Source organism: Python bivittatus, unplaced genomic scaffold (genome assembly GCF_059951505.1).
Source record: "Python bivittatus isolate LINGU-HERP-01145 unplaced genomic scaffold, Pbiv_v1 ctg000680_np1212, whole genome shotgun sequence".
Classification (NCBI taxonomy): Eukaryota; Metazoa; Chordata; class Lepidosauria; order Squamata; family Pythonidae; genus Python; species Python bivittatus.
Window position 1 is genome coordinate 1,074,148 of NW_028277095.1, and position 24,319 is coordinate 1,098,466.

The 24,319-nt window shown below is 39.6% G+C and overlaps 1 protein-coding gene and 1 long non-coding RNA gene across 4 annotated transcripts in view; one reads left to right on the forward strand and one right to left on the reverse strand.

Moving 5' to 3' along the window:
- LOC148214395 (uncharacterized) overlaps positions 1–24,319 on the reverse strand; it is a 204,436-nt gene that overhangs the window by 86,798 nt on the left and 93,319 nt on the right. The window lies entirely within an intron of this gene.
- Positions 17,772–24,319, forward strand: part of ADRA1A (adrenoceptor alpha 1A) — a 37,363-nt gene continuing 30,815 nt past the window's right edge. Inside the window, exons 1-3 of the mRNA XM_007424541.3 lie at positions 17,772–17,857; positions 17,952–18,035; positions 21,281–22,990. Coding sequence (XP_007424603.1) covers positions 22,102–22,990 — 889 coding nt within the window. The 5' untranslated portion in view covers positions 17,772–17,857; positions 17,952–18,035; positions 21,281–22,101. The remainder of the gene's footprint in view (positions 17,858–17,951; positions 18,036–21,280; positions 22,991–24,319) is intronic.

The window sequence follows — 24,319 nt, forward strand, 5'->3', positions numbered from 1 at the left end:
TTTTGAAGCATTATGAACTATAACAATAGAATTGTCAAAACAGTTGAAAAAAAATGGAATTTTTAACTTTCAGTTTGCAAAAAAAGAAAAAAGAAAGAAAGGAAACAAAAAACAGATTCACTCAGAACCACAAGGGGAATTCTTAGACTTTGAGATAAAGTTGAATTGACCCTAAATTACCAGCATTAGCAGAGCATTCTTCAGAATAATAATACTAATAATAATAGCTTATATTCTGCACCAATACCTTTAACACCATCAAACAACAACATCTGCCTATCCCAGATACTTGGGAAGGACTTGATAGGTGGATAAAAATGTCAAATTCAGTCTAAAAATCTGGCTGACTGTGCAACCAACCATAAGTTGGAGTTTAAAAGTTTAACCCCTATGCCTTTATGGATTCCATTCCATTTCCAGCCCCTATTCAATGATGCCCTTCAAAAGTCCTAAATCAGAGATGGGATTACATTTGTTGTAGTGCAATAGCCAGGAGCCCCCATTCAGCATGACTAATAATGGGAGGTATCATTCACCAACATTTAGAAAGCCACAGGTTATGCATGCTTGCTTCATATATGTCAGTTTACGTGAGATGGGCGGCTATATAAATGCAATAAATAATAATGTAAGCTGGGACCAGAGTATCTCAAGGAACATTTATCTTATCTTATCTTAGGTTTCTATCTTATCTTATCTTATCTTAGGTTTCTATCTGAGGTCTTTTCCCTGTATTCCTACTGAATGGACTGATCACAAAATGAACTGATCACAAAAAATGGTCACAAAAGTAAGGACATTGTTAATTGTAGCATGACATCTATTGAATACCTTCCTTAAGAAGGCTTGATTGACACAAGTTTATCTCTTTCATGCCAACACAGGAGATTGCTTTCTTCACAGGCATTTCAAGGAGTGGACCACAGATCTTGTAGACTTTGCCGCTTTAGAAAGATTTAAACAAAATATATGGTCAGTAAGTAATGGAAAACGGTATCTCTTGTCCAACTCCAATAAATTGCCCAGACTTAGACAGCTTTTTCTTGTTCCTCTTCTAAAATGTTATATGGAATAATGTTGCTGACACAGAGATTTGGAAAGAGGTTAAAATGAACTTTTTACATGAACAGTGAGATCTGATTTAGGAAAGAAACAATTTAGAAAAGAAAATGGCCAGTCCAAAATGACTACCCAGACTCTACTGGGAGTTGAACAGTTAAAGGAATGGCAAGATGATACTTATATCTGGATGGCAGAAATACTGGATGGCAAAGTTGTGAAGTTGCAAGTAAAGAACAATAAACTTTGCTGCCATAGCAACACTAAAGGATAAGTATTAACCTCAAGCTGAAAGCATTGACTTTTGCAAAAAATAAATCAACTATGTTTTCCTAGAAAAAAAAAAAAAAAGACCCCTTGAACATCCCTAGTGCAGTTATGGAACTAGTTACATTGTTGAGGACCAGGATGGCCCACAGACACCTGCCAGCTGAGCTTAGAGGAAGACACCAATGATTCATTCTATATGCTCTTTTGTCATTCCTCTGATGCTGCTGAAAGGAAGCACAGGCAACATGTTCTTAGTTTGCATGCAGCCAGCAAATTCAACATTCAATATCTCTGCTCAAATGTATAGAGAGGTGAAAGAAGGAACCGCAAGAACAGTATCTCCATTTGAATTGGTGGGCTCCACATTTTCCTCCTTCCTTCCTTCCTTCCTTCCTTCCTTCCTTCCTTCCTTCCTTCCTTCCTTCCTTCCTTCCTTCCTTTCGTCTTTTTCCCTCCTCTATTTGAAAAAAGTCCCGTTTTCCCTTCTTCTGATCAGTCCACTGAAGCTAAGCATGAAAACCAATTGACTTGAATCTAAACAGTATGCCAATTTTCTATCCCTCTATTTTATTTAGCAATCTCGGTAATTTTTTAAAAATTATTATTTTTCACATCTCCTAACCTTTATTTATAGAATATACAGAATTCATAGAATATTTTTAAGCAAGTTATTGAAATGGCACCAAAAGATAGCATTGAACAGATCAAACGCAGGACCCAGAGAACTAGATGGTCACTAGCGGGGCATGGTATGGATGGATATGGCTCTCTCTCTCTCTCTCTCTCTCTCTCTCTCTCTCTCTCACACACACACACACACACACACACACACAGACAACTATTGCTCATATAAAACTAACTCCTCTTTAAAAAACAAAAATTGTGGACATTTTGTTTCTCTTCTACTTTTAAAGAAAATGTCCTTCCTAGTTAATAAAGATTGTGTGAGAATTGCTGAGAAGACACGGGAGGCTTAGAAATGAATAACAATGTTATGTGAACCTCTAGACAAGCCTTACTAGCTCACAAGAATTATTAAAGAAACTTTAATTCAAAAGGGTAGGGAATAATTGCTTCCTATCTTTCACTCTCTGAAAACAGAGTCTGGGAATATGACTGGACTTTGTTATCAAAACAGCATTGCTGATTTCAGATGTTAAATAAGACTGTGCCAAATATATACATGCTGATGAGTTGAGGGGAGGGTTTTTGATGGGTGTGTGAATTACTTTGACATTTTCACAAGTCTCCTTGACTTTGCTCTTCTTTGAGGAGAGTTCATTGCCTGATTTTCAGCCCCTTTGCCATATTTACCTGTTTTAATTCAATTGCTTCCTCAGTATATGGACCTGGTATTCATATCTCACGATGTAACCTTAATAAGCCACCTGCGAGTGAAGGCAATGTCTTCTGCCACTACTCTAGAAGAGCAAAATATTTGCCCCATTCTCAACTGTCCCCTCACTTAAAAGTAGTTTTTCTTGTAGCTTCCATGCAAAGCTTTTGTTTAGTCCTGCTTCCCTTATTCAAAGTTCCTCTTACCTAGGTACATGCACAAAAAATTCTTTGCAGAATTACAGATTTGGGAAAGGCTTCCGGATTATGAGCATCCTATGTAATCTTAACAAGCATTGTGATTAGTGGGGTAGTCTTTCAAGTTAAACAGGGGTGTTTGCAAGATGGTGGCTACAACTAGGAAATCATAGCCATGCCCCCCCCTTTTTTATACGTTCATCGTGATGCATGTAAAAAAGGAGCAGAGTTTGATCACGAGAGTATGGCTGCCATTTTGACTGTTTTGCCCCCCAACATTCCTGAAGATAACATTCATGAATTATAGTCCAAAGCCCCCCAAACTAATTTGAACATCTAAGCTTTTCTATGCAAAGTTAGAATAGATACGGTCTCAACTATAATAGTCAATTCACCAAAGTTGTCCTTCAGCATGGAAATAAATTTAAAAACATTCACCCAGAGCCCATAATTGTCTTTATTGTCTTAACCTACGCTATTTGTTTCCAGTATGCTCATAAAATATTCTGATTCATCTCTATTTAGGGTAGTGTTGGGGATCCATTTAAAAACTTGATTCATGATGTACTATGGATAATTACTTCTTTTGCAGAGTTTAGAAGCTAAATATCAAGGTCCTGGAAAAGGCAAATGCTACTTGAAGACAGACTTTTGTCACAATCATGCATACATTATTCAGTAGTGGGCAGCGTTACCTGTAAATAGTGGAGGTGTAAGAGGAGCATTTTCATTCAGATGCAAATCTCATTTTATTCAAGAGAACTAGCAGCATGACTAACATATACCTCCAAATATTCTCTTTCGTATTCAAGGTAGCTTCTAACTAAATCAAAGCTGTTTCATTGGACAATCCTAAATTTCTACAGATTTGACAGACATGTATTTTTTTATATAAATTATAAAAATATATATTAAAAAAAACCTCATTCTCATTCACTGTCCCCCAACATTCTCATATAGTTATGAGGATTCACACCTGTCTGCAAAGTCTATCATATTCCTGTGTCTTCAAAGTATCATTCCTCAATTCCTCCCATGCCTTAATTTCCTAGAAGGCAGTAGCTGGCTGAAGTTCGCTGATTCTGAAATGGTTAATGGTCAGATGGGAGACCACCAGATAATCCAAGGCATGTAAGACAAAGTTAAAATAAGCAGCCTGGGGAAAGGTAAAAGCAAACCACTTGCATATTGTTGCCAAGAAAACTATGTGAAGGTGTCCCTGAAGACATCTGGAGTCAAGCTGAAGTCAAAGGAGACTTAACTTACTATTAAGTCACTTTGATTAAACTTTGTTTAATCACATATACTGTCATGTTTGTCAATTAAATGTTGATGATGCCATTCATCCAATAGAAGAGAATGTACAATATGTAGCTCAGGGTTGAACCTTGGTGCTCTCTGAGCTTGGTTGTTTGCTTGCAGACGTTTCATTACCCACCTAGGTAATGTCATCAGTGCTAATGAGTGTGGGGTTTGCTCCCTGTTTATATGCTCAGCTAGTGTTGGTGGGGGTGTGATTTTTTCTTTGATAGTTCCTTGATTAGGGTATTGTTTTCTGCTTGATTGTTTGTCTGGTGTTTCCTAAGGGCCCTTAGCAGATCTTTTCAGCCAGATAGTATTCACACACACACCTTTTTCAAAAAAAAGATCAGCAACCCTATTTCAAGACAGATCAGCAAAGCATAAATCTTGGCCAACTGTGGCCATGTTTTCCACCACAGTCAACTAACCCTGCTGTGCAAGCAGATATAATCAACTCCCATCCCTTGGAGCAAGAAATCAGGAGTCTGGTAGCACCTTTTCCAACTAGCACATTTTATTAAAGGGCATAAGCTTTTGTGAGCTGATTTTTTTGCTACCACAGACCAACATGGCTTTCCTCCTACACAATCTACAATGAGAACCACCCTGTGGAGTTCTCTCTGTGGGGATCCTCCATAATTTGTCCTACCCCCAGCTGCATCAAGCAGAAAAGAAACTTGTGGAGGAAGTCTGACTACATATTCACTTTTTGACCAAGATAGATGAGAATAGAGAACCTGCCTGGTGTGTGATGAATCCTATCAGTAATCAAAAAAATAAAAACAAGAAGTGCTTCATCTGTGATGCAACATCTGTATCCTTCAACTAAAGGTATTCTCAAAACATTGTGGTCCAGGAGATTCCCAAGATTACCCCTTGCTCAGATAAGGTCATCATCTCAGCATTTTAGAAGCCAACACTCAAAGCCTTGCAGTCAGAATTAAGTACCTCCAGCAGGAACCTGCAGCCATCTTGATGGTGTTTGATTCAAATTCCCATCTGCTCAAGAAAACCCAGCCAGTGGGCAGAGGTGATGGGAATTACAATTTAGCAAAATCAGGTCTCATCCTAACAAATGCTGTCCAGTTATATTCGGGAGAAGACATGAAAGTAACTATAACAATATAGTTACTTCTGCATGCTACGTTTTAAGTAAGATCAGAGTAGACAATGTCCAAGGGGAAAAAAGGTAGGGGGAGGACCAACAGTATGATCCAGTGATAACCTGAGGGCTGCAAAATGTGGCCATAGGTAGCCCATGGGTTGCTCATCCTCCTCTAAGCCAATAAACCAATTCTCCTTCAAATCCTAGCCATGTGGCTATTGGAAATTTTAGTCCCAACATACTAGGAAGCATCAGATTGGAGAACAGGTGATTAAAAATGGAGGAAAGAGAGCAGGAGCAGGAGCAGGAGCAGGAGCAGGAGAAGGAGAAGGAGAAGGAGAAGGAGAAGGAGAAGGAGAAGGAGAAGGAGAAGGAGAAGGAGGAGAAAGGCCATGTATGGGCACAGCTCACATTTCCAGTTGGGCAACTTCTTTCAGCTTTTCAGGCTTTGTGCCTTGAGTCAAGGTCACACTCAGGAGTGTGCCGAGGGGGGCTTTGTACAATTTAATGGAATGATCAGAGGTCCACGTCCCCCCCCCCTAAATAATTGGATCAAATTTAGTGTGACCATCAAGAGTCACCACAAAGAGATACATCGAGAAAGAATCTACCTATGGCAGCCTAGTCATGGGAGCGAAGAAAGTAAGGGAGGCAGCAGCAGGGCAGGACCTCAGTCTCATGTAAGGATGCCAAGTAGAAGAACCCTTAAGGAGGAAAAAGTGAGCTTGTGCATTATTACCTGGCAACATTAATCACTCTTGTCTCTTTTGGTTCTAACTTGGTTCCAGACAAAGAGCAAAAAAAAGACAGCAAGAGAAAGAGAGTACCTTTGTTTTCTGGACCGCTAAGTAAAATCTCTCCTCACTTTCCTCCCCACCCCAGCTGTCCACAACTGGGCAGCCCCTTGTAACAAATTGGCCGCATTCTATGGCAACAGTCCCAAAGTGGGCAAGGCCATAAGCCATTTGTATATAGGGAAATATATTTAAATTTGGGGGAATTTAAAAGGCAAAATGAGCAGCTGAACCCCTGAAGGCACCCATTTTGTCCTTTAACCTGTGCAAAAAAAAAAAAAAAAAATGGAAAACAGGATGTGTGCAGCTGTAGTCTGTGACCTATGGAGGAGGGTCAGGACTATAAGGTGCTTGTTAAGACAAAAGAGGGAATCTTCTCACTATTTCTGACCTTCCTGCTCTTCCAACTAGTTAGCTGGTTGTTGGACTGCCTTTTCTGTGCGAGCCGAGTGAACGGAGCAAGAAGAAAGAGCAATAACTACAGCTCAACGCAAATGGTCTTTCAAAATCCTTCATCAAATTTACGAGCAGAAAAATCATGGGCAGTCTCTCTATTTCTTACAGGGAAGAAGAAATTCTCCAACCTTTTGTCAAAGGTAAGAATCTTAATGTTGACACTGGCACCATAGCCAACAAAGATCCTTGGGAAGAATTTCCTCTGAAGTCTTCCCTTCAGATTTAATGGAAAAGTGGGAAGCCTGGAAGGTTGCAGATGCCCAGGGAAAGGATTGTATGGGCATTCACACACCTCATAACTAAAGAAGTTACAAATGTTCTTGCATTCTATCCATGAGAACCTCTCCCAAATGATCTTCCCCTTTGAACGAATTTCTAAACCAAATTTAAATTGCAGATACATTGTAAGCAGCTCTGGGAAAATTCAGTTTTGAAAGAAGGCATGCACATTTTTAAAATGAAATTTTTAAAAAAATTGAATTACAATTAGTGGGGAAAATGCAGGAAAATTTCATAATAGACTAAACATCTGAAAAAGAGAAAGGTTAGCTTATCCCTGTTTGGAACTATTATACAGGTTGCTAATGGTAACATTTTTAACAACAATAGAAATTCTAATGGAGTTCTGACAGATGTCAGTCTCAATATACTCCAGAGGTTGTGAAATAGCAATTCTGTCAGCAATTGCAAATTATTCTCTCAAGAGCTTCCTATTAGATCAGATAGAACATTTTGTATGAACTGAGTATTAAGGTCATAAAACTCCAATATCACCCCTCCATCTATAACTTGGTACATCACTACTTTTTACACTTCTTTTGAAAGAAAGAAAGAAAAAATATTGGCTGGGCTTTTGACCCTCCTGGGAAATTATTGTGCAAAACATTTCTTGAAAAGCAAATAAAAACCTTCTCTCCTCATCTTTGTTTCTCTGGATTTTGTTACGCCATCTTCAGTATTCAGGAGAGACTCTGCTGAAGTATTTCAACCATCTTTCATGGAAAATGAAAAATGAACAAAAGAAAAATCTTATATTTGTCTCTTTCACTGAAGTCAGTCCTGGGATCAGCAATGAATACATTCAGTTAAATATGATGGAGGGAACATTTTGAGATTCTTCCCTCTCCCTTGCCTTACCTGCCTTGAATTGGCCAAAGGACTCAAGCCAAACTTCTCAAAACTCTGCTGTCCCCAGGACTGTTTCTCTGTTGGAAAACATCCTTGGGGAAAAGTTAAGAATACCCCTCTTGTTTTCTTAGAAGTAGAGATGACATATACTTTCATAGCCTTCCAGGTGGAGGAGCAAAGATGACAACCAGCTAGCAGCTCCTGAAACAAGCTCCTCACTTGTGACCAGCCTCACCATCTCTGGTCCCCTCCCTGTGGTACAGTCTAGAAGAAAGAAAAGAATCTGAATCTGTCCTCATAGGGATGCTGGGGCCCATAAATCCAATAAAGCAGAGAAATATATGAAGTTTGACACCTATCTCCCCACCAGAGAGAGACCATAAACTGTGAGGAATAGATGTATGGCTTCAAACTTTTCTTCTTCTTCTTCTTCTTCTTCTTCTTCTTCTTCTTCTTCTTCTTCTTCTTCTTCTTCTTCTTCTTCTTCTTCTTCTTCTTCTTCATGAAATGTACAAGCCAGGAACAAGACAGGCTGCCTGCCTGACCCTCAAAAGATTCAGCCCAAGTCCCTGTCTGGAGCAGGATAATAATGGAACCTTCCAGAGACTAGTAAAAACTTTGGGAACTACCTTTGGAGTTGATATTAGTTACATCACTTTTAGTAAATTCAGGTAATTTGCATTATTTATTATTGTTTTATGTATTGTTAATATCTGTAAAACAGCTATACACTGGAGTCCATCAGGATTCTGAAAGTAGAAAAATTGCATGAAGAGAAGAGAAGAGAAGAGAAGAGAAGAGAAGAGAAGAGAGAAGAGAAGAGAAGAGAAGAGAGAAGAGAAGAGAAGAGAAGAGAAGAGAAGAGAAGAGAAGAGAAGAGAAGAGAAGAGAAGAGAAGAGAAGAGAAGAGAAGAGAAGAGAAGAGAAGAGAAGAGAAGAGATGCAGGTGGTTTCTTGGGTGCATTGGACCTCAGCTATTTAGGGCTTAAAATATCAATGTTATTTTTGCCTGTATTCATTATTAAATGTATTCATGAAAAGAAATGGTATGGCTGATAGAGTTACTTCTGACTCTACTTACTGACTTACTTATCATGTTACTTCAAACATGCTAACATTGCATGCAATATGTAAGATGATAGTAAATTAGATTTGGACTAAGTTAGCTGAAATTAGTTGCCATTAAAATCACTAAGATTTAAATCTTGGCTAACTTGACAAAATGATTTCAGTGGGAGTAAGTGAGTAAGTTTAATTAACTTAGCTTGGATCCAACCCAACATCCAGCCATCCTTTATCCATGTTCTTGGCTTTCTTGGCATGAAGCTCAATTCTTGAGCAAATTAAAAGTAAGGTACATTATAAATGTTCCAGACAGTGAAGACTACATTCAGTACTCCAGCAACTGATTATATAAAATAATATCTCATTAATCTATTGCCTTTGCTTTTTTTTTTCTCCTTCCCCCTACCATCTTACTGATAAATGTGATTTTCAACATAACATTATATTGCAGTTCCTACAATTACTTCAAAAAGTGAATTCAGGGAAAGAAATCTAGTAATTTAGAAGGCTGATCAATGGAATACTGATTCTCTCTCTCTCCCTCTCTCCAGATCTGCCTGGTCACATTTAAATTGTGAGGTGGGTTTGCAGATGGAAAGCAATGCGCAGCTGAAACACTAATCATAATTCCTTCCCATCTTCCCTTCACTGTTCCTCATACAGTTTGCCATTTGGCATCACTCCGAATTTACCTTCATTTTATATGTGGTTGAACATGGGTGGGCAAAAGGGACCGCTCCCGAGTCACAGAGTAATGAGCTGGCAGAGCTAAGATTCCACACTGCAAACTTGGACTGCCTTTAGAAGGCAAGGATGTCACACTTTTGTAAAACAAAACATCATCTGCAGCTGCGTCTACACACCTCCTTCCCTGAGGCATACAGAAAATGGCACTGATGCAGTTGAAAATGGAAAATGCAGATCACGAGCTCCATTCTGAGTCATGTATTCCTGCGGTGCATCCAGTTCAAATAATTGTTTATTTTAATGCAGATTTATCTACCGCCTTCTCCAGAGACATTGGGCAGTTTGCAAGACAGAGAACAAAAACAAATAAAAGCCCATCACCAATCAAGCCCCATAAAAGAACCCTAAAACGTAACCTTAAAAATGTCAGCTCATAAAGGCAGTCCATTTCCACAAAGTCATTGGAACAAGATGACCTTAACTGACTTTTGAGAGGATGGAAGTGGGCCACCACTAAACAGGAATGCCCCCAGGACCCTTAGTTTCACCTTGTGGAGGACAGGGACTCCCTACATCCTTCTTGGGATTGGTATCTGCAAGGAGTGGTCAAAAATATCAATTGCAGCAACATGGCTGCAGCTACGCCCCTTTGCACATGCATGCAATCTTGATGGTTGTTGTTGTTCAGTCGTTAAGTCGTTAAGTCGTGTCCAACTCTTCGTGACCCCATGAACCATATTGCGCCAGGCCTTCCTGTCCTTCACTGCCTCCCTGAGTTTGCTCAGTTTCATGCTCATTGCTTCAGTGATGCTATCTAACCATCTCATCCTCTGCCGTCTTCTTCTCCTTTTGCCTTCAATCTTTCCCAGCATCAGGGTCTTTTCCAAAGAGTCCTCTCTTCGCATTAGGTGACCAAAGTATCTGAGCTTGAGCTTCATTATCAATCCTTCCAATGAACAATCAGGGTTGATTTCCTTTAAGATTGGCTGGTTTGACCTCCTAGCAGTCCAGGGGACTCTTAAGAGTCTTCTCCAGCACCACAGTTCAAAGGCATCAATTCTTCAGCGCTCAGCCTTCTTTATGGTCCAGCTCTCACAGCCATACATTACTACTGGGAAAACCATAGCTTTGACTATGCAGATCTTTGTCGGCAAGGTGATGTCTCTGCTTTTTAATATGCTATCTAACCATGTGATGCTATCTAACCATCTCATCCTCTGCCATCCTCTTCTCCTTTTGCCTTCAGTCTTTCCCAGCATCAGGGTCTTTTCCAAAGAGTCCTCTCTTTGCATTAGGTGAGCAAAGTATCTGAGCTTGAGCTTCATTATCAATCCTAATCTTGGTGGAGGCATTGTGCAAAAGTGGTGGGGCTTCAATCATGCTGCTGCAACTGCTGTCTTGATTTTTTTGACACTGCTGTGGGGATGGACACCTGGAAGATCTAAATCTGGGCAGGAGACACAATTCTAGGTCTGCAGGGGTTCTGAGCTACATAGGGCTTCATAGGCCCAAACCGGCATTTTGAATGGAGTCAGATGCACATGGGGTCCCAGCAATGAAAGCCACAGGATTAGCTGCTATACCCACACACAAGCCCCTACATATGGATCCCTTAGCGATGACAAGGCCACCAACCTTCCAGCCATACCAAGTGGCAGAATATGTACTTCTAGCATAAGAAGAATTATTTCAAGGTATCTGCCTAGAACACGTTCCACACAAAGATCTGTCTAGGGGTTACTTCTTACAAACCCACTGCTGTGCCTGCTGTGCTGAAGTGGAATGGAGGAAAAGAATCCACATTCCCACATTCAGCTGTATTTGTGGTTGCAATGTATAGCTAGTGCTATCAGACTAACTTCCTTGTTTATCTAGCACTCCGTTTATTTTGTCCTGGCTGTTGTACTGCACTGAGAATGAGTGAACTTTTTGTTTTCTGCTCAAATCACCCTATCGTCTGCCTCAGTATAATCACTAACATGGTTCATCTTTACCTCCTTCTCATGCAATCAAAAATTGACTGAAGGGAGAGGCAACTTCCATGTAGGCATAAACAGCAGCCCACAGCCCATGACCAGATATATGCACTCGAATCCTCAGATTACCTTGCCAAAAAATGTGCACTAAGATTTTTCCAATCTTTTTGCAGAAAGGAGCAAATTGGTTGGGTGCGTGCAACCTACTTAATGCAGGTGCTGAATTTTCTGAGTTTGCATGAAGCACTGAATTACAAACTAACCAAATGAGATGAGGAGGAGGAGGAGGAGGAGGAGGAGGAGGAGGAGGAGGAGGAGGAGGAGGAGGAGGAGGAGGAGGAGGAGGAGGATTCTTTTATTTAAGTCAGTGACCAAGATTAAATCCACTTCCATGACAAGAATTACAGAGCATGGAGGAAAAAAAGTTTTGTTTTTTTTTTTAATTAGGCAAAATACAGAATAAAGACTATAAGGGTAGAAAGTTAGGATGCAGGAGAAAATTGAAGAAACTTAGAAAAGCTAAAATTAGAATATTACTGAACTATTAAATAAATACAATCCAAGATTGTATTGTATTGTCCTGAATGCTGAGATACTGATACATTACAATGATGTTTAATATGGCTAAACCATTAAGATGGTTGAGCAATAACCCTTAAAAATGAATGGATGGATGGATGGATGCATGAAGCTATGCATGAAAATAGTTATAATTCTACCCAGTATTTCAAGTATGAGAAGTTGTACTACACAGTGAATTATAGGAACCTTAGACAAATTGAAGTAGCAGTTGCACAAAAGTTTGTGATGCTCCTAGATACCATCATTGAATTATCAGCTGAAAGGCAGAAAACAAGGTCATTATCTTCTAGATTTAGAAAACACACTGGCAAGAAAGGAGCGGTCACAGTCATTGTGCTATAATGAATAAAAAGGTCAGTGGAAAAGAACATGGATGGTTGATTCAACGGCCAGAGGTGACCAAATGAGATAAATTAAGCACATTAAATGACCAGAAGAAGGGGAGACGATCTAACTAAGCCACTAAGTCTTCAACTGATCTGGTTAAACATGATTTAGTGTTAAGTTCTGATTAGTATACCTGTTTCCCTTTTTATAAAACCCAAATCACCAAGAAGAAAATGAGAAGCCCAGATTCCTGCCCTGGGCGGAAGGTTGGACTACATATCTCCAAGATCCCTTCCCACTCTTACATTCTGAGTTGGTATGACTTTACCCTGCTTCCTTCAATAATGTCTCCACATCACCTATACCCCAAGAAGGGGAAGGGGAAGGGGAAGGGGAAGGGGAAGGAGAAGGAGAAGGAGAAGGAGAAGGAGAAGGAGAAGGAGAAGGAGAAGGAGAAGGAGAAGGAGAAGGAGAAGGAGAAGGAGAAGGAGAAGGAGAAGGAGAAGGAGAAGGAGAAGGAGAAGGAGGAGAAGGAGAAGGAGAAGGAGAACGATGGCTTCCGAGAGCAAAGAAGTTTGGTTATCTGTGTTTTAGCTTCTCTTTTATTAATGACCCATGTCCCTTGAAATTTGTGAAGGCATTTTTGGCAGCACAGGCTGTCCCCAATTCATCAGGCTGGTTCCCCAGATAATCCATTTATTAAACTGTTTCACTCCAGCTTTTCTGATATAGGCCGTTTTCCGGCTAAATTCAGTACTCTTCCAAGACAATGCCATCTGATGCATGGAGCAAGATGGGGGAGGATGCGCATAACTGCTTCTCTCCAAACCATTCTGGAATGCTTTCTTAACATTTATGAGCACCAACAGCCCATTCAGATTTCATTTCAGCTGACCTTTTTTTTATTTAAAGCCAAGTTCCCTGTATATTGGGAGGAAAAGGAGGAGAAAGAATAAACTGCTTGAGGGGAGACAAGGTATGAGAAGGCAATCAACTACAAGTCTCCAAAACTTGTTTTTAATAGAGGAAACAAAACATCTTAAAGACAAATCCAGTACCCGTCTCTGGCATGGTAACTGTGGAAGAGTGAACTCACCCCCTGGAGCAAGCAGGCATTTTTTTCTTCCTGGAATTCAGAGTTTTGGTGCTACCTGGCAAAGGGGGTTAAAATAGCCCCACTCGCTCCTTCACTGGAGAGTTTGCTTTATAAAAAAGAAACCGAAAACGAGCATGGGTGTGGATGTGTCTAGGAAAAGAGGACAGCAGAGATGCGGGAAACGAAATCAAGCCGACTGCATGCAGCAACTCGGGTGTGGAGCTTCACAAACCAGCTTCAGAAACAGGACTGTGAGTGCTGGGGAGAGAGAAAAGCCTATGGTAAGTCAATAAAGGAGCAAAAAGGGTTTTCACATGCAGATGGACTGAGATTGGCTACAAGAGCTGAAGACCTGGGGGAAAAGGAAAAATTTAAAGAAGAAAGAGTTAAGAAAACAGAGTGCTACCCTAAGGAATAGGAGCATAGAAATATCAAGATAGAAATTTATAGATTAAATAAGGATAAAAATAGAACAGTTGTAAACTTGTAGAATAGGAAGATAGTAGAATAAGATAGGAGTTTAATTTTGTACAACGAAACAGCTTTGTGTAGGAAGAATAAATACAGTCTTTGTGCCTGTGCTCTGTACCAAATTTTTTTAAAAAACTCTAACAGTAACTAAGCACAGGTAATCTTATGCTCTAAGCAACCTGCATTCCAAAATTATTATTTTTTCTTCATCTTCTTGCTTTCCTACTGCTCCTGCTGCTATAGTTATTGCCATTTTTATTCAACTTTTTCAGAAAGGAGGGGAAAAAACAGAGGAAAAAAGAAAAAAAGAAAAAACACCAAGCAAATCAACAGAGAATTTACAAGCATAAAATTAAATTACTTAGATAACAATTTTCAGTATTTTTATTTTTATTGATTGATTGATCATACTTATATTTCATTAGTTGGTTTGACGTAACTGAATATCTTACATTATTTTAAAAACTTGCAGGTTATTGTTAAAAAAAAAATCCAGTTGGCATATAAATATTAATGACAATGATCAGCACAGTATAACTCATAAAGTAAAATATTTAACAGATCATTGAAAATTAGAATATTTAGGGGAAACCCAAAAGGCTAACTCCTTAGGTTGGCTTTCTCCATAGCACCTCTAGGGGACCAGGGATATTCTTAGATGGCTCTTTCATTAATTTAGTCTCCCCTGTATCTGATGGATTGTATTTTTCAAATGACTATTTTATATTTGTTAATATTTTTTTGTATATATTTGTTGTTTTATTTTATTGTGGTATACTGCCCAGAATCACTTTGTGCAAGATGGGTGGCTTTATAAATTAAATTGATAGATAGATAGATAGATAGATAGATAGATAGATAGATAGATAGATAGATAGATGGGGAAGAAATTTCCAACCTTCCCACTGGTGCCCAGAAACCTGATCCATGCAATATTTTGTGCCACACCCCTATCCAAGTTCCTTTACTACATGAGATCACTAGTGGAGAGATTCCAGTATTGTGTCTTGGGAATAAAAAAATGAGTTCTACATGCACAATTCTCATAAGCATGTGTAAATCATTTTTGTATGCCTTAGCACAGGGGACCCCATGTTCTTGTGGCTTGAGGGCCACACTAGGATTTGCACAAAGAACCAAGAGCTACACTCCAAAAGTGGGTGGAGTTTATGATTCCAATGTTGTGTTGAGTTCAGACTTTTTAAGAGGTGAAATGCTGATTTAAGCTTCTGCCCCTAAGCTTCCTCCAGCACTTCAAAATAAAAGGAAAGGCCCATGTTTTGGCTGTACCATCCCTAGAGGTTAGGGAGGACTCCAAAGGGGGGCTAATGGCGCTTTTTCATTCCTGGTTCCCCCCACCCACCGTATCTATGGCTTCAGTGCTACATGAGGAATAAGCCCCCTTGAACGCAGTAGGAATTCCTTTGGAGGGCAAATGAATACAGGTTAATGGTAAGTTTTATAAGCATTAGAACTATATAAATGGACTTAACTTATAGTTTTCTTTAAAAAAAACCTCCTTGAAATCTATAATGACTGCTTTATCTTTAATCCTCTTTAAGCATTCTGCCACACTCAGAATCACAGTCATTCAAATGGGAGAATATCTGTATTTGTATCAGACTTTTTTGTTTTCCCCCTTTTCTTCTTTTCTTTTTTTTTTAGGCCACCAGAGGAAATGTTGAGTGGGCATAATTGACAGAATCAGATGGAAGATACAGGGAGCACTCCCACTTTTGGGGAACACCAGCTGCCACTAAACTGGTTTTAAACCAAAAAAAAAAATGATTCAAAGCAAGAATATTTCTTTAAATGTCAAAATGTTTAAAAACTGTTGTCTTATATAAATAAATATTTATATAATGTATATTCTTTCCTGGGATGCATTGATACACTTACTGAATGCATTTTGCCTACAGTGGCCAGTTACATAATTTTAGACTCTGTATTTAGTGTATTTTCAGTGAAGAAATGTCATCTGATGGGTCCTAGGAAGTGTATCTGTATCCTTTGTCATAGTATCTACTTTATGGAACTACCTCCCCCTAGTGCAGTGTTGTCCAAACTTGGCCACTTTAAGATGAGTGGACTTCAACTCCCAGAATTCCCCAGCCAGCATGGCTGGCTGGGGAATTCTGGGAGTTGAAGTCCACTCATCTTAAAGTGGCCAAGTTTGGACAACACTATCCTAGTGATATGGATGGCCCCAAGGACCTGGTTTTTTCCAGCAGGCCTTGGGGCCCAAATGTTAATGGAGGTCTGATGTGGTATGGGCCATATATTGATAATGAGATTTTTATAGAGGCTTCAACTTGGGGTTTGGGGGAGGGCTTAATTGATTTGAATAACTATATTCTGTTTTTATCTCCATTGGCCACCTAGAGTTATATGGGTGGCCCTATAAATTTGTTTAATAAATCATAAAACCACCAAACAGAGAAGGAAAGGGTTTTTCATGGAGTTTTTATTTCTACACACTGGGGAAAAGGAATTTTGCAGAAGAAGTGATCTGGGAAGGAAGCTGAATGCTTTCCCTATTCAAGGGCTCCATAGGTGTCCAACATTGTAGGAGAGGGGCACTTAGATACCATACATTGCACGGTAACCCTATCAGTTTCAGATTTTTTTCAGTGCCAAATTCAAATGTCTTGTGATCTTCGGTGCATGCTGCTCCAAAAGTGTTTGAAAGACAGCATATGTATCTTTTTAAATTATCCCACTACAGCACCATCTAATCAGAACAGTAACAATCACACTGAAGGAAGCCATACAAACTCCCTTTTTTCAAAATAAATGTCTGATCAAAAAAACTAAAGATTTGGCTGCAGAGAGAGATGCACGTTAGTAGGACTGTACACATTTTCAAAGGGGTGTGTCACTCTGATAAGGTTCAGATAAAGCTCTCCCTCAAAACTGTCCCATTAATAATGTTGTCCTGCTCATCCAAAAGCAAACTGAAGTGACCGTGGTGCTCTGCTTTGCTTCTCTCTGGAGAAGGTGCTGGTCACTCATCAAATGCTTTGGCATGCTCCATGGAGGGAAGAGGGTATCACTCACCTCCTCCAACCTGGCTTACCCCAAACTTTGGCAAGCTATTCCAGAGAACATACCTCTACCTTCTCTGGCATGCCTTCCTGTAAGCCCAAGGAGACCTCAGTCTGGGCAAAGGCTTGGACAGAAGTTTCGGATAGGTAGAAGATTGGGAGAAGGTTCCACACAACCTTGGTGCTTTGCCAGATTAAAGCATGTTGTTGCCTCTTAGTTTCAACAAGAACAATTGGGTTGCCTCTTGGTGTGAATCTCGCTATCAAAGTAAATGAAGGTTGACATTCAATATATATATATATATATATATATATATATATATATATACACACACACACACACACACATACATACATACATACATACATACATGCACACACCAAATATACATGCTTTCCTTCAAGATCTTGTTACTCCTTTCTTCCCCACACTCTTAAGTGCATTTATTTGTAATTCAGAATGTGCAAACATCCAGACATTCTAGCATGAATATCTGGTGAATATATGATGGGTAAATGCTAACTAGCTCCTCACCAGCTTGGTGTAGTATTCTTTTGCCACTTCATTCTCTTTTTTTCCCTTCTTAAAAGCAGATTGAGCAACCAGCATTTGCTCACATCTGACAGTCAGACTTACATACACAGAGATAGAGGGAGGGAGGGACAGAGAGAGAGAGAGAGAGAGAGAGAGAGAGAGAGAGAGAGAGGAGTCAACAGAAGAAAATGTTGACAACTGTCAGAAGTGCCCTTTCTTGTGCTGAAATACGGTAACCAGCAAGAGATTACGGTAAATCACAACAGGGACTCTAGTGCTGCCTGCATCAGCTCACACCGCACAGTAAAGTTACTGCTTCTCCTTGACAGTAAAGCAGCGGAGCGTTATTCACCCAGGAAGGGGGTGGTGTCACGAAGCCGGCACCCAGCCTCTCTTAGCCACTGGGAAAGAGGGAATTAATGTAATTGTGAGTCATCAAAATACTACGGGGGGGGGAGGGGAGGAGGATGCTGATTTATTTTTGATTTATTTATTTCATTATTATTGTTATTTGCAAGCAGTGTCCCACTGTGCTATTCAGATGACTGCCTGTGATTCGTCCTCTTTCAACCCGCCTGCAACAGGAGGCTTTCAGCTTGAAGGAGGTAAGTGAAGGGAGATCTTGGGATATCTGTTTGAAAGAAGTCCTTATCTGGTGACAATATAACCTTCCTTCCTTCCTTCCTTCCTTCCTTCCTTCCTTCCTTCCTTCCTTCCTTCCTTCCTTCCTTCCCTCTGAGTAATGTTGGTAAGATTTCTTTCCCTGCTTGGGATATGTCTCCATCATATATTTTATGGATTTCTCATATTTAATTAATTCCCCGGGGTTTACAACAAACAGCAGAGAAGAAAGAATGAAGAAAAACTACCTAGAAATGGGTTGTAATGTTTATATTTGTATGTCTGCTTATTAATATCCCTCATTTCCTAGTATTTTATACTGGCTTGCATTCCCCCCAGCCCTATTTTTGGTGATGGTGGAGCCACATTTATTGCTTCAATTTCCCATTGGCTATGAAATGTTCTCCCACTAAAGGTATGTCTGAATTTTCACCTATTTTCACCACTGCAATATAAGTCAGCTTTTTAAGGAATGAATACCTTTCGTTCTTTTTAAAAAAAAGAAAAATAACTGGACAAAGTTTTTTTTTTTTAATTTGCAGTTAAAATCTAAAATTGTTACCCTATTATCATGGAGAAATCCAGCAGAGTTTCTACCTCCAGGAAATATGGGTCCTATTAAAGACTAAGAGGGTGTTTTGCTTTTTTAATGCATGGAGTTTACTTCATCCGATGCATGGATTGTCGTCCTTAGTTGACCAACCTTCCACACACAAACATGCACACATAGATAACAGTTGTAAATAGTGGGTCCAAAAGGCCAGAAAATGCAAGGCGTCCAACAGATCTGCACTCTATACCATTTGTATGCAAAACCCATTTGTATCCAAAGAGATAAGAGCAATGACCCTTCAAAACCATAAGCAATTGGCAGTAACACAATGTTCTGAGCTTTGCTGTTTAATTTGACCCCTGTCGCAGGAGAGAAACCCCTGAACCCTAAAGGAACAGAATCTAAGAGTTTAAAATATCACTTCTACAGCAGCATCTCATGGATTAGTGTGTGTGTGTGTGTGTGTGTGTGTGTGTTCATATTCTACTTATGGGAGATATGGTCAGACTAATGTCTGATTTCTTCTTTTTCTGCCATTATTAATCCTATAGGAAAGAGTTCCTGTTTTATGATGTTACTATCTTTGCTATTCTTAACTGGGAACAGCCCTTTGGGGAAATCGTAGCTCAGGAACACGGCACATGTTTAAAATCCTTGGTGCAGTTCTTGGACTCTCCAGATGTAGCTGGAAAGACCCTTTGCCAATGTCATGTTAATAGACCAACGGTCTGGGATATTCCTATAACTTTTGTTTTGTTTTGCTAGAGCAACCTTATTTAGCCTTCTTTGCATTTTCAACCATCTTTGTTTTCTGCCTAATAAATTTGGATTGCCAACTTCTTGTCTATCAGTGGACCCTAAACTTTTTCTAGTCCCTGGAATTTCCCCAGATAACTGCACTGAAATTTGGCAGGAAACCACCCAGCTACATTGGTATGATTTCTTACTGACTTTTTTTCTGTGAAATGAAAAGAAAACCATAAGAGGCTTAATACGTCTATTAATATTAAGAATTAACCCCTCAAAATCACAACCCAAAAACCAGAGCTTGAAAATGTTGGTCCCGGTGTCTCTGATGGCATCATTGTCAGACTCCAGAAACACTCAACTGCCAAAGAATAATAAAATAATCTATAATATAATAAATTTAATCTAATAATGAATAACAAGTATGTCCTTTTCACCCATTTGCCCACACTTAAAATAAAAGATGGAGAACAAACTGAGTGACTTCCAGGTGCTGTTGTACTGTAATTCCCAACACCTCTAACCATTCTGACTAGCACTAATGGAAGTTGGACTCCAACAATGTCTGGAATCCTAGAGGAGGATTAACTGAACCCTGGGATAAAGAAACTGAGGCTAGGAAAAACTCTGAGAAACTGGGAAGGACATTTCTGGTTACAGAATGGGATGAGTGCTCGGGCTTAGAATGCCTTGGAAGACATTTAAAATCTGTGGGAACTAAATGAGTGAATTATGCAACCAGCTCCTTTGCTTGCTTATTTGGAGCATCCAAAACTGAGTCTGTGGAAATACCGGTCCATCCTCTGTAGAGAGAAATGCACGCACTGATTTCATCAAGAACACATTTCCCATTGAGGGTTACTGCGCGGGGACGCTGGGAATGACGTGCGATCACTTGTTTGAAAACATGCATTTGCTCAAAACAATTTCTCATATTCATGACTTTAATTTCTTGAAAGATGGGTGGTAAGCCTACGGCCAGATCTTTGAATGCCCAGCTTTCTAATCTTGGAACATGACAAGCTTTATTTTGCCAGATCAGACCATTTGTCCATCCAGTCCAATATTGTTTCTTCTAACTCACAGCCACTTTCTGAAGTCTTAGACAGGGAGTTGATCTTTATGGTCATCTGTTACTTGTTCCTTTTAATTAGAGATCCCCAGGAATTGGCCCTGGGATCTCCTGCGTGTGTATTACTATAGAGGTAAGGTTCATTTATGCTGAAGGTATTTTTTTACTGAGTTCAGAGCTAAATTCAGGTATCGCAAACAGAACATTCCATGACACCAATCAAGCTGTCTTGATCAGGCCAAATAAAAACTAGTCTGTAAGGAGAATTCCCTGCATCGTAAGCATCATATCCTCAGCTGTGCATCTTAAATCACAATCGGAGCTTTCTCAGTTACCCTTTAAGTTAAAATAAGGCTCATTCGTAATGCAGAGGAGGAAGTGGAAGAGGAATCACTGCAATATCAGTTCTGTATGTTGCAAACTACTGTGAGCCTAGCATGAAAATGTCCACAATTTCTTCTTGGCATAAAGCCGCAGACAGTTTTGCTTGCAACAGATGGAACAGAAAGAAAGCATGCATACACCCGCTTGTTCAAAAAGGCACAATATTGTCTTTTTTTTTTTTTCCCTGGGGCTGCTGCAAGGTATTCAATGATCAATTTGTCAGGGAGCAAAATTGTTACTGCCCAAGGTTCAGAGGTATGATCTGATGAAAAACAGTAAGAAGCAATCTGGTTTACACGGGGTTGAGAAGCATCACCCAATGAGCAAGCAACATTCCAGTAAACAGCAGTCGGTAGGTGACAATGAAAACTCAGTAAAATTTGATTCCTAATTTTGGAAAATTGTTGTCATCAGGATATTTGCCAACAAAAAGCCTGGTTTTTGACCTTTTTTTCTCCTTTTGACTTCTTTAGGAGACAGCCCATCTATCTAGCAAAAGAGCACAGATCGTGACCTCCTCAGAGTTCCTGGCGGGTCTATAACCAACGTTTGTTAAAAGGATCATACGCTGGATCAAGGTGTCACAATTCTACAGTTCTTACAGCTTCTTCAGCAACTCAAGATCATAATGCTAGTCATGGATGAAAAGACTAGATGTTGAGAAGAGTCAGCCAGAGTGACAGACAGAACTTTTCTTTCACCTGGGAAGATTTTCAAAGTCATATATGAAGGAGACACAAGTGAGTAAGAGCAAAGAATATACTGCTCTTATTTGTGCTACATCTTTCCAGTAAGAATTCTTAAAGAAACAGAGTTTGGAATTTGATGACCCTTCTACAAATCCAATTTTCCTTGCTTAGTAGCAAAAAGCATCTTGTGGCTCCATGGCTATGATCTTAAAAACTAAACAGAAATTAAGAAAAAGGTCTTTAGCTCACTGTTTAATATGGTTTCATCATCAAACATCCAGCAAGGTATGGTAAACTTCAAAAGACTGTCCTAAAGAGAGGCTTTAGAATTGCTTTGGCATCATTTATGAGAACAAGAAATGCCTATGTTTTTACCTGGAGCAAACATGAAAGAAGAAATGTGGATTTTTGAATATGTTCCTTAGTCTAGTGTTTTGCTCCCTCCTCTGCATTTATAAAGCAAGACTAGTATTTCCAATTAGTTTCTATCTACAATGTGGAAATAAAGCTTCTCCCAACATTATCAAATATTTGCTCTTGGCTCTTTCAAAGAAAGGGCAGAGAGAATCACAAACACACTGGATGAACATTAACCAGTTTTGATAATGGGACTGACCTCTGAGAACATCTCTGCCCCTGACTGCTTAAATTGCACCCAGACTGTGGAGCAAGTAAATATTTCCAAGGCCATATTATTAGGAGTCATCTTTGGAGGGCTGATTGTTTTTGGCGTCCTGGGCAACATTGTGGTTATCCTTTCAGTAGCATGTCACAAACATCTGCAAAGTGTAACCCATTATTACATTATCAACTTGGCTGTGGCCGATCTCCTCTTGACTTCTATTGTCCTCCCCTTTTCTGCTATTTTTGAGATCCTGGGCTACTGGGTTTTTGGGAGGATCTTCTGCAACATCTGGGCAGCTGTTGATGTTCTATGCTGCACAGCTTCCATCATGAGCCTTTGTGTCATCTCTATAGACCGATATATTGGAGTGAGTTACCCACTGAGATATCCAGCCATAGTGACAGAAAAGAGAGGTCTCTTGGCTCTGCTGTGTGTGTGGGCATTATCGCTCATGATATCCATAGGTCCCCTCTTTGGCTGGAGACAGCCAGATCCAGAAGATGAAAATATCTGTAAGATCAACACTGACCCAAGTTATGTATTGTTTTCTGCCCTTGGGTCCTTCTATCTCCCCCTGATCATCATACTGGTGATGTATTGCCGGGTGTATGTGGTAGCCAAAAGGGAAAGCAAAGGATTGTCATGTGGCCTGAAGACTGAGAAGTCCCATTCAGAAGAAGTGACTCTCCGCATTCACCATAAGAACAACACTGAAGCTGCGAGAGCTACTCCTAGCACTAAGCACAAATCCAATTTCTCTGTGAGGCTTCTAAAGTTCTCTCGGGAGAAGAAAGCAGCTAAGAGCTTGGGAATCGTTGTGGGATGTTTCATCCTCTGTTGGCTTCCTTTCTTTTTAATCATGCCAATTGGTAAGTAAAACGTAAATACACTGGCCAATGAGAATGTGGGGTTATGTGATCTGGGTACTTCTCTGAATATCTGAGATTCTGGATGAGTTCTTCATCTGATGTAAATAAGGAATGTCTGAGTAATATATCGTGATTGAGTAATTTATGAAGTAAGAGTGATGCCATTTTTGTACTCCTATTCCTGTTCTGTTGAGGATATAGAGATACTGATTTCAGCAGCTAGCTGATTACTGGGACTGGCTAAAAGAAGAAGAGATTTGGGGCACTGGTCCTAAGAAGGGGGCAGAGGATAGTTCTGCTGCACTCACCTTGGTATTTTTTTGAAAGGAAAATCAGATATCAGCCCCCTTTTGAAGCATAATGAGAAAGAGAGATGATCAAACGAATGTGGCTCACGGGTCATCATTCTGCCAAATCTTCGGCTTTGTGGCATCTACTTTTTTTAAACTAGAATATTGAGGCCAATCATCCAGAGCTTGTGTGGATATATGGTCTTAATTAATAAACAGAATGCATCTGAGGACATAATCAGGGTAGGAATTTGTGATCAGCCCCAGAGCCAAGCTCACAGTACCTTTCACCCAAAAATCCTCCCCTTGCTTCTCCTCAAACATTTTTTTCAGCAACTCACTTTATAGGCAGGGAAGAACAAATCAGCTGTTTTGATGGTTAAGTAAGTGGCAAGAGTTTTTGACTTCCCGTCTCCTGCAAATCACCCAAACATCCAGATTTATCTTCAAACACTGATATACACAACTATCTCCACATCTGTTTGGAGTTAATGTTTCACAAAGTCCAGGGTTATATTTAATAAACACACAAAGAACTAATCCTCAGTACATTTACTCTCAAGATAGACCTTTGGATTTCAGTGAAGCTGTCTTACTGTCATTTGTAGGAGGTTATCATTTCTGTAATTTTCAAAAGTTTATCCTTCTATCAAATTTATTAAACCTATTTATCAAAGGTTATCAAAACTATTTTAGCACTTGTTGCTGGAGACCATTGGGGAAAAGGTCACAGACAATCCAATCCAATGCAAGACTAGCTAAAGGCAGGCATTTAAATTATTCCCCCCTTTATGGATTTTGGGTTTTAAGGAAAAAGAGTGATAAAAAAACATGAGAGAGCTACCAGTGAAAGATCATAATGTGTGCGTCTCATAAAAAAAGGTGGGCAATTGCACGACAAAAGATTCATCTGGAAACAATTGGAGACCTGCTTTAATAGATGTTATTCCCAGCTTAGGAGGATTGTTGATTTTTATTTATTTTTTTTAATGCTGGAAATGGTAGGTTTGATGTGTCCTGCTTGGTCTCCCTCAAACAA